General features: G+C 40.7%; 1 protein-coding gene across 10 annotated transcripts in view; it reads left to right on the top strand.

The window, feature by feature from the left end:
* magi1b (membrane associated guanylate kinase, WW and PDZ domain containing 1b) overlaps positions 1-15996 on the top strand; it is a 155863-nt gene that overhangs the window by 99889 nt on the left and 39978 nt on the right. For all 10 annotated transcript variants that reach the window (XM_036001808.1, XM_031278002.2, XM_036001807.1 and 7 more), the window contains 5 exons: positions 3354-3473; positions 6548-6799; positions 11277-11490; positions 12533-12615; positions 13942-13977. In XM_036001808.1, coding sequence (XP_035857701.1) covers positions 3354-3473; positions 6548-6799; positions 11277-11490; positions 12533-12615; positions 13942-13977 — 705 coding nt within the window. The remainder of the gene's footprint in view (positions 1-3353; positions 3474-6547; positions 6800-11276; positions 11491-12532; positions 12616-13941; positions 13978-15996) is intronic.

Raw genomic sequence — 15996 nt, 5'->3', positions numbered from 1 at the left:
GTGAAACCAGAGGAGACCGTGTAGAGGACTGCGTCATCACTGGAGGACAAACTTCCCCACAGCTCTCTCTCTCTCTCTATCCTATCCTTCCTGGGTTGTCCCTAGCAACAGCAGAGGCCCGGTGGCATGATGCATGAATACACAGACATGACTTTCCTTTTTCTTTCTTTGTTGTTTGCTTTCAAGAACATACAGTCCTGGAGCATTTATTGATGTGTGTTATTCAGTTACAGGTTATGGTACATTTGCTGGTGTTAATTTTGGGCATGTGTTTTGATGCAACAGTAGTGACTCTGAGCTCCCTGCGCTACAGTACACCTGCCAACATCTCAACACTTGTTTCCTTGATCATCTTTTTGAATTGCTAATGATGAATTTTTTGTTTTTTTACAATGCCCACCCACCCATCTCAGCTTGTGAAGATGTTGAAGCCGTTAAGCTACGACCCAGCCAGCACTACAGTAGATGAACACCCTCACAGCAAGTCTTCAAGGCTTTATTGTATGTGCAAGTAGCTGGATTATGCTAACTCTTAGCTTTGGTAGTCTCACTCCTCGCTTCCTCTGCATTTTAGTTGTTGGGCTCATTAAATCCCAACTCCAGCAGGAGTATTTTTCCATGACTGTCAGTCTCAACCTGTCTTTCCTTCTCACTCTATTTCACAGCTTGGTCAATGGAGTTTTTGTGTGTGTGTGTGTGTGTGTGTGTGTGTGTGTGTGTGTGTGGGGCGATGACAGTGTCTCACCCCTGGGTCTGAGCCAAAGCTCTGCTTTTCTATCCCTTTTGAAACACTGGTCACAATTCCCCTTCCTATTTGGTTTTCTAAGAGCAGCAGTGTATAAATGGAGTCCAATCAATGGCGACTTTTGTGTGGGAAGTGAACTGACAGTCGGCTGAACGCTCGGCCTCGGCTGAGGAACTCTCCAAGGTTGACGTTCTGTGAAAGACTCATTGCCTGGGAATGAGTGGACTGACTGACTGTTTCATAGACTTCTGAGGGGATTTGTTTGACATTAGATCAATTTCCTCTTTCTGCAAGAGTGTCTAGTAGGGCTGCACAATTAATCGAATTTTAATCACGATCACGATTTTGGCTTCCCACGGTCAAATTCACGTGATCGAGCGATATTTAAAATGCATCATTCCGTTCATAGAGCGCTCCGTATCAAAGTTTTTTTTCCTTAAACCACTGTCTGATCACGTGCCTCCATGAGCCAATCAGAGTTGTTCCCTGCACCGTGCAGCTTAGTTTAGATGTAGCTAGACAGTCACAGAGGACAGAGTAACGTGAGAAAAATTCAGAACAGATAAACAGATAGCAGTCGGTCATAAGTCGGTCATGAGGTTTATGAATTTACCAGTAAAGGCAACATTTAGTCCCGTCTGTGTTGTTTTTCAGACAACAGCAGTGACCAGTGCTAGTTTGTGTCTTTTAGCTCATAGCTTTAGCAGCAAACTGTTGTACGTCCCGCTGTTGGAATCCTCTACAGTGAAACTACAGTCACACTACACCGTTTAGCTGTCAGCATTTTAGCCGTGTTTAATCCAGTTACTACTGTAGCTAATGGGAGTCTAACGTTAGCTGCTGTGTAACGTGTTATTAGTGTTTACTAGCGTGACATGCAGCAATGTTTCTGTTGCCTCTAACGTCTGTTTTGGAGCATCAGAGCGCAACGCAGACATTTAAGTGGCACCGTAATGAGGCACCGTAATCCATGTTGCTATTTCGTCTGGTAGATATACCTGGCTTTTTAACATGCACCGTTAACGTGAACAGGAAATTGTGTTGCCTGTATCTTTTCACGGCAAACGCTCATGTGTGGAAAGTGGTCACACAACAGCTGAAATGGCATACTCCTTCATAGTATCCTTCAACAAAGGAGGAATGTAGCACCATATGAATGTGAAAGCAGTTATAATTAGCCTATGTGACAATAGCATTTGTTTTGGTTAAAAAGTTTTGGCCATAATCGTGCAGCCCTAGTGTCTAGTCACAATAGTGGAGTTTGGAATCTTGTGGGCAGTAACGTATAAATGCTAGTGATTAACAGGAGAAACGGGAGTTTCCCTCTCTATTGTGTCGCCATACAGTAGCTTATAACAGAGATCAAATATAAAACTAGACTGTGATTGTAAAAGCTGGCTGATTGAACTGAATAATGTCAAGGATATTTTGTGAGACATTCAGTATCTTCAGACACTGCAACATGTATGCCTTTTCTACTGAATGCTTGTGTGAGTGTAATGCATGCTTGTTTGAGTTAGGGGCCGCACATCTGTGATTTATCACTAGTGTCACTGAACGTGGCTGCAATGGGAGCCTCTCCCCCAATCCCCACACATCTATTTTTATCAGCTTATTGCTTACCAGCCCACTGGAGTCAGAGTGATTGGGAGATACAACGGATAGATCAAGAGATGGAAGAGAGAGAAAGCAAGGGAAGGCAGCATAGAAGGGAAAGCCCTCTGTTGTCGGCAAACAGATGTCTGTCAGAACAAGATGAGAAAGATTATTTGCCGTGAGCACTGTCTAGATTCTTACATTTATTCCATTTTTCAAGCCACTGACAGAATAATTTTCTTTTTGTAGTAGGACACAATAAATGCAGTAGAGAGTGAGCAAGGAAACTTAGTCAGATAGCGTGGAAATGTACACTAGTGAAGCAAAGATTGGATGATTGATGAGAGCAAAGAAAGCAGAATCTTTAAAACCCCTCAAAAAAAAAGACAGCATGACTTTTGTCGTCAGTTAAATTAGCAGTGTTGTCGTCTCACTATTGTCTCAGCTGCAAAGCTGTTTACCATTGACGCCACACTGGCCAACTGTCAGTCATTAAAGAAGTGCTACAATCTAACAGGCTACATGCCAAACCACACACATACCCCATTTTCACCCTACATGTGGCAGGATCCCACTAGGGTGCTAGTACGATACCTCACACTCTTCCCTGGTGTGAAGGATGATCATAGCAAACAATGGAGCATATGCCTTTTGGAGACTGCTATCACATTATTTGTGACTTTTTTTAAACTAGTATTAAAATAGCTCATGTTATATAGCATTGTAAATACTATCTCCCAGACACTGTATTACCCCTATCTCATTTACCTTAAACCCTGAAAAATTGTGAAGTGTAAGTAAAAAAAAAAATTCTGCTGAACCAGTTTTCAGATGGTGAGTCTTACAAAAAAAAAAAAAAATCTGAGTTAGTACAAGAAATGAAGTGAATACTCAGATGAAAGCAATGCTGTCAGTCAATTATTACACACCAGCTGTCACTGAAATTGCCAGCTGCATTTCTTGTTATTGTCTAATTTGCTAACTCCCACAGTGTCTCTGATTCGTTTTCCAGGTACAACCCGCACCCCACGTGAAGGAGAAGTTTCTGGCGTGGACTACAACTTCCTGTCAGTGGAGGACTTCCTGAAGTTGGAGAAGAGTGGGACCCTGTTGGAGATAGGAACGTATGACGGTAAATTAGAAAATCACACATTTGGTTGGGTGTATTGTATGTAACTACGGATAAAAACTCATAGAGGTTTGCTAGTCTTATAGGTTTCAGATACCTAAAACATCAGTGGCGTTTTAAACTAAGCTTGCTGGCATAGAGATAGAGTGGGACTCCACATACTTCCATTCAAACTCCCATAATCCTTCAGTAACACAAATGTACTGAACACCTTTAGTGGCTGTACGTAGGAGTTCTCGGGAGACTTTCACTCTTGTTCTCGCTGTGTGTCAATATAATTTATTGTTCACTACCTACTTACATTGTCAAATGGCATTGAACCTGACTTTGGACAGTGTGCCAGTTTGCATGACAGAAAATAACTAAGTCCCTCTTTACCTTCAGCCAGTGCTTAAACTGACCCACCAATGGTACATTATCTGCAAGCAGGCATGGTGTGTCCCTGTCCAGGCCAATCAGCCTGCTTTTTGACAGGTGCACCTGTTGGCACAGCAGGAGGGAACCACGTTTCCTCTCTGCTTCCAGCCGGCGCTCAAAAATACACCTGCCCCCTCTGCCACAGTCAAGTATTGGTGTCTGTCCCCTCCTCAGTCTAGATTCTGTTTGCATCGACATTCATGAATTACACTGAAAGAAATCCATTGCAGAACGGCAGATATACTAATGTCTGAACGGATAGTCTCCTCAGTACATCACAGTGCAATGCTGCAGAAAGGACAACTTCAGAAGATTCTTCTCATACAGAAAAATTGTAATTCTCTCACTTTTTGTTATGCACCGCTATTGCAATCACTCTGTCCTCCATAATTGTAGATGAGAAAGCCCTCCATAACATATTTACCTTCTATCTCTGGGGGGTGTTGAAAGTAGCTCTCGGACATATTGGAAAACACTGGCTAAAGTAGAAGTCGACGAGAAAAGTGAGTTTGAAAGTTGAAAACGGTGATGAGTGATTGGCAGTTGCCTTGGGACACGACTGTAACAACGGCATACCTATCTAGGGTGTTGTCCTTTCTATTTACCCTGTCGTCAAGTATGTGCTCCTTTCTAGCTGCGAACACAAAATACAGTTGTTGGTGGAAATAGTCGTCATGTGTGGGTAACCTAGTCTTGAAAGGTTTCAATAATCCTTTCCCAGCGCAACGATCATCCTCCCTACTAGCATGCAACTTTTTAGGACAAAAACCGTTGACTTCATATACAGTGTGTAAACTGTATTCAGTCTCTTAAGATTAGACATTCAAATCAAAGCAAAATGATGATTCTGTATCAAACTCGCCGCTGTAAAATGCATTCATTTAGATGCTACAGTTTATCACATAGAGGTGCATTTCCCATTTTCTTCAACATAATTCCAACATGCTGGCCATCCAAAAAGAAGAAAGCTAAAAGAAAAAAAAGAGTCAATTTTATTAGGAAGTGAGAAAGTTTTGAAAAACAGTCACCTGCTCTCGACAGCAAAGCCAAAGAATTCTTTACACATCATGACACATGGCAAACAGTATGTGTCACATTACACTTTGCTGATAAACCAAACCAGTCACTACAGACACACTGGAAGGACTGTAAACAACAACACTACCATACATCACCTCCATTCAGTCAGAAAATATTTAATTAACTGTCTGCTGTGTCCACTTAGCTTGTTCACTGTTCCATAACAAAGGATTTCCCTCTGACGGCAAGCAAGGAGGAGCAAACAAGGCCAACTAGCTTACTCACTTCCATGGATGACCGTATGGAGGAAATCAGAAGTTTTTAAATATCTTCCTTTCACTTTAAAGGCTTCTATATGCTATCTGTAGGCAACATTGGCTTGTAACTGCATGGCTGTGTATTGTCAGTAAATACATTGGTAATATCTCAGTTACTGTAGTTCTCAATTTAATTCAGTTCGTGAGATGACACTATGTTGGGCAAACACAACATCTTGTTTTGGACTATATGATGATGTGACTGAAAAATGACTAAAATTACAAAACCAGCTTCCAGTTCCAAGTCTGTGTGTGGAATAAACTCTTGTGGTGTTTAGGCAACAGACAAGCACAAATATCCAAAAATTTCCATCACTATGTTTGACTCATAGACTGTATACTTCAACTGCAGTTTTTGGCACTTTTTCAGCACCGGTGGTTTCCGCTTGGTTTGTAGGTTTTATTAACTGTGAACTTCAAAGTGTGAATCATCTGTATAGAAGCCTATCAGTCTTCAACAGTAAAATGATTGTGTTTTGGTCTGGGAATACAATGAAACCATTTTTGTTGACTCTTTAGGTCCATCCTAAATGTTTAGACAGCTGCTAATAAACCATTGTCATGGCAGACATTATGGCATTTAAGTTGTAGTTTGCCATCTTGACTGTCATTTCGCCACCTGAACGTGAAAATTCTTTTTTCCACGGCCTTTATATTTTTGATGCCGTTCTGTCACATTAAGATGTTTGTTTTATATTCTGCTATTTAGATGGTACAGTATCTTATGTGTGCCTGGTCTAACTTTAGATGAAAATGACTGTTTGTCAAATAAATCATTTCTACTTGTTTTGTTTTTGTCAGTTTAGCTGTAAGTGTGGTACTGGCTCTAGAGGAAAATTTGTCTGCAAATTGCTTCACTAAATGTCTTCAGACAATTCTATAAACTACTTGGAAGAAAACTAGCACTATACTTGTGAGTCAGAGTACAAAACATTACTTGGTATCTTCTTGGTACTCAAGGACTCACAAAATACCAACTTATGTGTGTTCTAATGGGAAAAAAATTTGGTAATATTGTTCAAGAAACATAATTCAAGTTAAACATGCATTAGTTTAGTTTGTGGTCAAGTTAAAAAGAAGTGGTCTGAACTTTATTAGGGTCAAACAAGATAGAAATTTAGCTTTGCTTCAGAGATTCAAATTGTCCCATAGACAAACCCAGTCTCTCTATTTGCGTACAAAGGCTGTAACTAAACCCCCTCCAACACACACACACACACACACACAACCATTTGCTTCTCTATGAACCTCCCACTAAAATGCGCTTCTTTTCTCCATCTTTTTTTAATCCCCCCATCCCTGCCTCCTTTTTTCATTACCTAGGTAACTATTATGGGACACCCAAGCCACCGGTGCAGCCCCCCGGTGGGAAAGTGATTAGCAGTAGCAGTAACGGCGGTGATGCCCCACTGTCAGACGGGCTCAGTGGTAGCCTGCCGGGCTCGCAGAACTCCACTCCCCTACGCACCAAATCCTACAATGACATGCAAAATGCTGGAATAGGGCCTGGAGAGCAGCAGCAGCAGCAGCAGGAGGACGACGAGGACCTTCCTGACATGAACAGTAGCTTTACAGGTACGTACAAGGGACAGGCAGGAATGTTACATGGATGGATAATGAGAGGACAGTGGAATAGATGCATGCCTTTCCAGTTTTTAGCTTATACTTGAGTCACAGGGACCAGTACAAGAGCACAATTTAGACATAGTGAGATTGCCAGACTAAAGCCTGAATAGTAAGGATGTCAGTTGTAAAACAAAGTTTTACATTCAACATGATTTAAAGTCCTAAAAGTAGAAAGTGGAATCTATATTGTAACTCTCAAACTTCTCAAATGTAACAATTTGCTTTGTTGTTCTACTAAATAGAGACTTTTAATGACGAGTACTACTCAAAACAATTTTGAATTTTATTAAATTTGTGTCTTTTGTGACTCTCGAAGAGGGATTTGTCAAGTCTGACCAAATAACCCTAATGATGTCATCAGGGTTATCTCTGCTTGGATTTGGTGACTACAAATTTCTAACAGATAGCTTGCATTTACAAACTGTAAGGTTTGAAAGCCATGGACGTTTATCAGACAGGTAGGGTCTAATGATGTACATTATCCAGTGCATTATGGGAAATGTAGGATCCAGTGTTTTTGGGTCTTGACCAATGATAGGAGCTTAAGGTGCTGGCACCAAGCAGATGGAAAAGAATTAGTTGCAACAAAGGCCGACTGTGGTGTCTCTTCGTGTCGCCTGCGTCTTGGCCTAAAGTTGCACTTGAACACAACGCAAAGACTACAGTCGACAGCCTACCACATACGTTCTGCCCCTGCGTGAGAGGAAATAACTCTCCTTTCCAGCAGGCGGCGGTAATCTATTCCTCATTCAAAAAGGGAACCCGGATAAACAAAACGTTGCTTTGATACAAACACCAAAACAGCATTTGCCAGAACGGGAGATGGCGGAGGGACCATGCAGCGCTAGTTAGCTAGCTCACTAATTCCACCCAACATGCCTTCATGTTACACAGGTTACAGAAAATGACAACAACAAAGTTGTCACCCATCTGGCAATAGCAATTTGCTTTTCTTACGCTGTGACGAGTGTGTGAATAAAACATTAAGTTGTTAAATGTTAGTAATTTAGTGACCGGCCGGCCCACTGGCTAGTTAGCTAGCTTGCTACGGGGCTTAGTTCTTAGTCTAGCACCAGCCACGGTGCAGAGGAAGAGAGGTCTACGGTCTTTAAATTAAGTTTTACTGAATAGACATTTTGTAGTATGTATGTACGTAGATCTTTAAAAAGACATGTTTATGTTGAAATAAATATACCTGCACAAGTAGTTTTGTATCTTGTTGTATGTTTGCCCTTTTATGGGCATAATGTGCAAAAATAGATATTCCAATAGTTCGAACCTTTGAGAAGGAACATTCAAACATACTTTTTGGCCAGTTTTGACACCCTATTTGTATTCTGATTGATTGATCAGATGAGATAAAGACGAAAAAAGAGAGAGCCTTCTGTGTGTGCCTTCTTGACAGTCGTTTGCTTGCTTTCCTCACTACCACTTTTCTTCTCGTGCACTAATTTGCTTAAGCTGAATAGCCCAATCAGATGGATTCCTCTCACCGACGTCTCCAACGCCCGGAAAAAAGTAAATTGGGGTCGACGAGTAGCGACGGTGCGTGACACACCAGACGCTCACGAACACTGAAGAGGTGTACTGTGTCAGCAACTTAAAGTCAGGAATTCTTGGCTCCTGCTGCTTTAATATTTATCCTTTTATTGTTTTATCTGTCCCTCTCAGGTCCCCCAACTTTATGCAGGTGCAATACCTAACAGCTGGAATACCCCTTCACGTAAATCCTATTGGGTTTTATATAGTTGTAAGACAAAACAAGAAATTTCAAAGCCATCACATAAGACTGTTGTGACTTATAATTGACCTTTGTCCTGTGCTGTTTTTGACATCTACTAAACAACTGATTAGTCTGAACATATTTGATAGGTGAATAAATAATGGAAGCAACCCACCACATCCAAAACACATTAAAAGATACACTTAAAATTGATCACTCAGACTAGAGTGCGGATCGGGCCGCATTTTTCTGTCCAAGCCCGGCCCGCGTCCGACAGAGCAGTAACCAAACCCGACTCGAGCCCGACAGGCATTAAGATATTTATGTCCGAGCCCGACCCGAGCCCGACACCAAAATCTCATTTTTTTCTCATACTAATGACACGTGTACGTTTGTTTGTGTGGAAAGCTTTTAGTAAGCAACTGTAGGAAGGCATTCGGAAATGTCAACAGATGAGGCATCAGCGCACACTGGGCAGCAAGCGCACATTAACACAGGCACGGAATAAGCTGTTTTAAATTAAAAATGTTCAATGCGTTATCGCGCTGATGTGACCGAGCCCAACCCGAACCCGTACATCATTTCTAAATATCTGTCCGAAACCGGCCCCGCCCTTCGGGTCCCGTCAGACTCGAGTCAGGTATCCATCCTCTAACTCAGACTGTGCTGGGCTACTGAACAGCCTGCACAGTCCTTTTCTCTAGCTGTCTGGCTCAGCACAGATGTACATTTTTTTCCTGCTAAGCAGCTTCACACTGTGAGTACAGAGGTGAAATCCAATAACAAGCGGTCACTCAAGGCACATCTAAAACAAATTCTGAAGCCAGGTGTAAACATCAGTCCATCTCCAATGGACTTAAATATAGGCAAAATACCAGGCCGGAACAGGCCTCAAGGCTGGAACTATATTCCAAACTAAATTAAATTAGGCATCTTTGCAGAGGCAACGGCCAATATGAAGTGCCACATTTGGCATTGGTCAACACAGTGTGAACAGGCTAGCTAGCTTCACCTGTCTAGGTTTTTCCACCTTCTCACAATTTTGCCTGCAACTGATCAGCAGCTGTCATGTGACCGGCTGCATGCCGCTTATTGTTGGTTTATTGTCATTTTCTTTTACTAGCTGTAGTTGTATATTAACTCCTTGTTTTGCAGAACTTACACCATGATTCAGATGCTCCTTTAGCTATAAAAATAAAGTTCTTATTATTATTATTATTATTATTATTATTATTATTTGCGTGTGGACACTTTTAAAACAACCTGAACAGTGAGTACACAGGCAGTTGCTTGCAGAGCCATCTTCAACAGCAGCCTGAGAACATGCTGTGTTGTTTTATTTAAGATTATAGCACTAGAATGTGATCCTTTCTGCACCTCTGTTTGGAAGGGGAGATCAGCAGATACTGAATTATGATGGATAAAATGGGTGGGGATGCAAGTGGAGACAAGGTAGCAGAACATTAAATAGAAAGAGGGAGTGGCTGGGAAAGGCCAAAGTGGGCAAGTCTGAAAAGGATTGGACAGAGAGAGGGATAGAAGCAAGGGAGGTTTGTATTTTGCGAAGGAGGATAAGTTCAGAAAATGAAGAAGTAGGAGAAAGAGCACAAAGGAGGTGAACAGAGAGCGGCAGAGAGAGCACTTTGGTGTGGCGAGGGGCTGCAGAATACAAGAGCTTCTTTGATTGGTGAGTAAGTGGTCTCTGGGTTTGACTACAACTGCCTGTATCTATGCGCCTAAAAATGTAAAATAGTGCCATCTGGCTGCAAACAGCAGAGGGTGGATGACTGAGCAGCCTCCATTTTTGAAATGATTCTTAATGATATCATTAGTACTTGGTAGGTCATTTGTGTTTGTGTCTTAGAGGGAGATTTATTTGATTAATTTGGATTCGTGATGCTGACATCAATGCTGTTTTTTTAAGGTGCTCTGTTAGTGATGATTTTGAATAGTATTACTTTCTCCTTTTTTGATATCTCATCTTGTGTGTTAGTAGGTCAGTAGGCATTGTAAGGAGGTTGACTCAGCCCTTAAGCCATTTCTGCCACGTTTGTTTGCATGCAGTTTTTAGAAGGTGGGACCAAAAGTTGTTTATTTGCCGTCTGTGATTGTGCGAGCTCTGTGGGCGCCAGTCAAGTGTGAGTGTGAAAATGAGATAACAGGAAACTAGGTGATAGCACTTCAGAGGCCACCGTTTTAGGTGTGAACTGCCCACTCAGTAAATGTCTTTATAGCTGTAAGAAGTGTGACACAGTCGTGTAGCTAGCTTACTAGAAGCAAAGATAAAGCTTCCTAAAAATTCTTGAACTACTCTCATCTTGGAAGAATTTGGACTGCACAGGTAAAAGAGATTTTTCATTAATGTGGACTCTTAGAAACGTAATGACAGTGAAATTGTAATTTTTGACACCCTTCCCTTTCCATTTTTTCCCTATTCTGAAAAAAATGTTTTTATTCATGTTGTAAATACTAGTGGCATCATGCTCCTTAGATATAACCTCATAAATAACTCAGGGAGGTATGAGGTGAAAGCAATTATTTCAGCAAAAGCCTTTTGTAGTTGACATCTTTGGTTTTGAGGCTCCTCTAGTGGCACCCAAATTGTTTTCACTGCAAATTCTTTTTGTTCCTGAAAGTGTTTTCAGCATCCTTTTAACCAAAAATGTTCTTAACACCAAGTCACGTTTGCCTTAAATCTTCTAGGAGATTCTAGTGAATTAGACGAGATTCATCCCTTCGCCCCCCGCAAGAGTGACCCGCCCTACGTTGGGAGAACCCCCTCACCATCGGCCACCACGGAGAGCACTCAGCAGTCACACTCTCATCTGAGCCATCCTCCCCCGGAGGACCCGCTGGGACCTCTGCCTGACAACTGGGAGATGGCCTACACCGAGAACGGAGAGGTCTACTTTATAGAGTAAGTAACTCAAGGCATTTACACTCGTCAGTGTTCACTTCTTGGTGAATGTTGCTGTAGCCATTGCGTAAGCTTCACTTAAATGTCCTGGAAGTTCCCAAGAGCTGATATTTAAAAAGAAAATCCATGCGTATGTACATACAGTATGTAGTATGTAATCAGACATCAAGTATAGAAACAAGGCAAATCTTCTCAGGCTTTCATACGTTTACCTATTCAGTTTTAGTTGCAGATCCATGTTTTTACTTCATATAATATACAGGTACGTTGTTGTGGACACTAATTAAAAGCTTTAGAAAGTGTGGAATAAAAAAAAAATATATATGAAAGTCCTACATTAGAAACAACATAATGGCCCATAAACCAAGAAGAAGTTACTCACATGCAGCCACTATACTTTAAGGCTTATAGGTAAACTTGAATAAGAATATGGGAAATTATCTATCTGCATGATAGAACTTTGTCAAGAAATTGATCACGGGTAAACTGCAGACGGCGACCTGGTTACATTTTATAGGTGCGCCATTTTGCTCATTTTTACTGTTACTCATTAGACCTAGATCGAAACACATTCAAAATACTGAGTATGATGAGGTACTGTAATATGTATTGTGACCCTGTGAGATTCGGTTGTCCATTAATGAAGATTCTTAAAGGATAGTTCAGGGTTAGTGATTTATAAAAGACTCTAATTCTGTGCTTTACAGACAGCAGCTTTTGTCCATCCAAAAGTTGCGGTCTGTTATTAAAGTAAATGTTCCTAGAAAAAATTATACTAGAGTTATTTGTGTATTTTTGGGCTGTAATTTTGTGGACAAAATTGTTATGAAGGCACTTATTTTCAGCCCTATTGACTTTCATTAATATAATTAACAAATAACCACCCTTCAGTTCATTATAAACCACCAAAATCTTCAGCTAAAAATGTGCACTATAATCTTTAAATCCTGTCAAATTCTTAGAAATCCTTCTCGCTACATACCAGATTTTTCCATTATTTCAGTTACTTCAAGGTAATATTTTGTGTGCATTTTCTGTTTAGCCACAATACAAAGACCACCTCCTGGATAGACCCTCGGTGCCTGGACAAGCCTCAGAAACCCCTGGAAGAATGTGAAGACGATGGTACGTTCATCTTTGAGCATGATTACCTAAGAGATTATGTGTGTTTTATGTGAAATCCTCTACATACGTGTTACACTCCTTTTTAACACAAACCCATTGTATGGCACAATATTGAACAGGACTTCAGGCATTCCTTGACTTGTACTCTTTTCTTCTATTTTTGTTTTGTTTGTCAATTATAAAGATAAAGGTTTCTCCCGTACTCTCTCTTCATTATTATTGAAGGACTATCACCTGTTCATGAGTAAATTAAAGATAACTAGTCCCATATTTAGATTCTAGTTTCTAACCAAAAACATGGGTTAGAAAACACCTTCTTTTCCTTCTTATTTCACAATGCTTTGTTGTTGTGAAAATCAGCTGTTTATACAAGAGCAGCCTTTAGGTGTCAGTGTTGTCAATGGCGAGCATTCACTTGGTGGCACTGCTCTGCTATGCTCCTTCTTTTAGCTGTTTGTCAGAGCAAGATGCCCCACAGCTTCATGGAATTAACGGCATCATTCATGTACCTCAAAAAAGTAAGGCCCTCCCTGACCTACACTGAGGTGTCGTGCCTGCTCATAGATGTTAAACCTCAAATAGGTGCATACAAACACAGACAAATAAATACATTCCATTTATTTCCTTCTGGAAGATGCATTACTACCGTACTCACACAATGAAATGTGATAACTAATGGCGTGTTCCCACCAAACGCATTTCAGGCAAATTCGCAAGTTGATATTATTAATCCAGAGATTTTCCAATGTATCTGTGACTTCCACACCAGGTACAAGGTTGTCAAAAGTATCAATACTTTTTCGATACTTTTTTCAACGATTAGATCTAAAAACATTTAGGATTTGTAATAGTTAGTAATGTTAACATTATTGCAGACATGTTGTTATGTGTTCAGTGACTTTTCCTCTACCAGCACTGTGTGCAGGTTGTTAATAAATAGGAAAAAAATGACTATCCTATTTTTTCGGCTAAAACATTTTTTCTTTTTGTCGTTTGTCGTCAAAAAGGTATTTTTTGTATTGAAGTTTAAAATTCTGACAACCTTAGTGATAACAGTTGTCATTTCATTAGCTGGGATTTTCTTTTATTATTTAGGTTAAAAAGAAACCCCAACTCTTCTGCCTCAAACCACACCAAGAGATCCAGTAATTTGGGGGAAAACATGCCTTGAGATTTTTGTCACATTAGGCCAAGGCTCTGGCTTTGAATAACTCTCAGATGTAGTTGACTGACTCACAGATGTGCACCTTTCCGCCCCCTCTGCCCCCCTTCTCTTTCCATTTAACAACGATCCTGTGCTGCTGTGCTGTCCATCCTGCTGAGTAGAAGGGGTACACACAGAGGAGCTGGACAATGATCTCGGTAGGATCTTCTTTCATCTTTTACACCACTCTGCTGGCACACAAATACATTCACCATCCCACCACCAGTGTCACCATGAGTTTGCACACATCTGATTCATTATCACAATTCAAAAGGTTTCGGCTGAATTTAGAAAATGAGTAAACTATGACAATGACGCTAATCATCTATAAATGACACATTATGCCACGCTGACAGAGATTTGACCTTAACCAAGCCTAGTCTCAGTATGTAGCTTTTACTTTTAACAAACACACGCTGTGTGTGATCAGTAAGCCAGCCTTGAACACAACTGTCACCAGCAAACCAGACACTCATACCAGCATGTCATACATAAGAGACGAGGGCGGATCCGAGGACGATTGTTACAATGATGATTTCCTAATGGGTGTCTGTCTGAGACATCAACACCCTAACTAGCCTATCAGACACAGCAGCACGGCCACTTGTGCAGGATAAATGGTGTCTGGAGACTGTTCCCTGCACTGTTATGCACGGGTAATGAATAATGTCATTCCATTAGGGGAGCTATCTGATTAATGATTGTAGGAGCCCTTTATGATGAACATGTTTTGACCTGAAAGTATGTTAAAACGCAGGGGCAAAAAAATGATGAATACATACACACATTTCATATTATCCTCTTGTCTTTTTATAGAATTTGGAATAACACTGAATGTTTATTGACAAGTGAAAGAATGAAAGTTCTTCTTTGACCTTGATTTGTAACAAGTTTCAGTTTTATTAAAAAAGGATTTGAAAGGTTTTCATTTGCCCCGGCGTCAGGGACTTATTCAGGAACCCTATTTTAAGTTTCGGAATCATATATGTTTTTTAATCATCTGCTAAAGCTGCATTAATCAATATTTGACATTGAGTCAAATAACAATAAAAAACTTCATAGCTCTTATTTCCAGCAGCAGCAGGCAGCTGTTTACAGCAACAACAATAAATACAGAACAGACAGAACATCACATGCAAAAAAAGTTAACGACGCACAGTAAAGGCGAAGCCGCCATCTACAGATCTTCAGTCTTGTTAGCAGCTCCCTTCGTTAAGCATCTTAAACAGCCCTCATGTTATAACCATCAGATCAGACGATTCCATAAGACAGCCCTCGACTGGATGAATATGTTAATAAATAAATATTGATCAGCAAAATCCAATAGAGGTGGGAAAAGGAACGCAATTAACTTCAGCTCTCTGAGGAGGAACAGACTCGAGCATTTTATGAACGCACAGCGCACACAGACACACACAGTGTGCCTCTGTGGTACATGCTTACTCAAGAGAAATCAATTGCAGCACAGTATAAAAAAAAAAAACAGATGCAGATACATGAACATGTAATTCATCATGCTGGACTCCCCCTTAAATTCAAAATATGTTCTGGAAGGTGGGATGTGGGACGAGGGACACTGTGTGAAAAAACACGGCTTAATGTGTGACATTTCTCACTCTTTGTCTTTCTCATTTGGGTTTCCAATCACTGAAATGTATGTATTGTTAAGATGGTTATGTCCTTTCTCCACTTTCTCACACACACACACACACACACACGCAATCACACACAGGTGCTCCTCCAGGAGCAGAACTAGTGCAGTGTGAAATCAAGTGGGTGATTAAAATTTTGTGTGAGGCGATGCAGGACCGCATTCCATTTAATGTTCCAGTTCAAAAATCTGAATGATAATTCACCATGCCTGCTTTGTGGGTTCACCCTGTAGAATGACACTGTCACTGTAACCTTGCATTCCTTTTTAGCTGCATGTGCTTTTGTGTTAGCTGCATTTAGCAGCTGTAAAGAATATGGAATTAGAGTAACTCGAGTTGCTTGCGAATGAAATTGATGACTCAGATTGCAGATTTTTGTCTGTGGCTGCTCTAAATCCATTTAGCTGACAAGTCATGGCTACCTGGTCTGACAAATCGTAATCTGTAGTGTCATGTACATACAATTTAAACATTCCCATCTGGCTTTTTTTTTTTTTTTTTGCATCTGCTTTGACTCCACTCCAA

This window comes from Sander lucioperca, chromosome 6 (genome assembly GCF_008315115.2).
Source record: "Sander lucioperca isolate FBNREF2018 chromosome 6, SLUC_FBN_1.2, whole genome shotgun sequence".
Classification (NCBI taxonomy): Eukaryota; Metazoa; Chordata; class Actinopteri; order Perciformes; family Percidae; genus Sander; species Sander lucioperca.
Note: the sequence above shows the minus strand (reverse complement) of the source record. Positions and strands in the feature narration are given on the sequence as shown.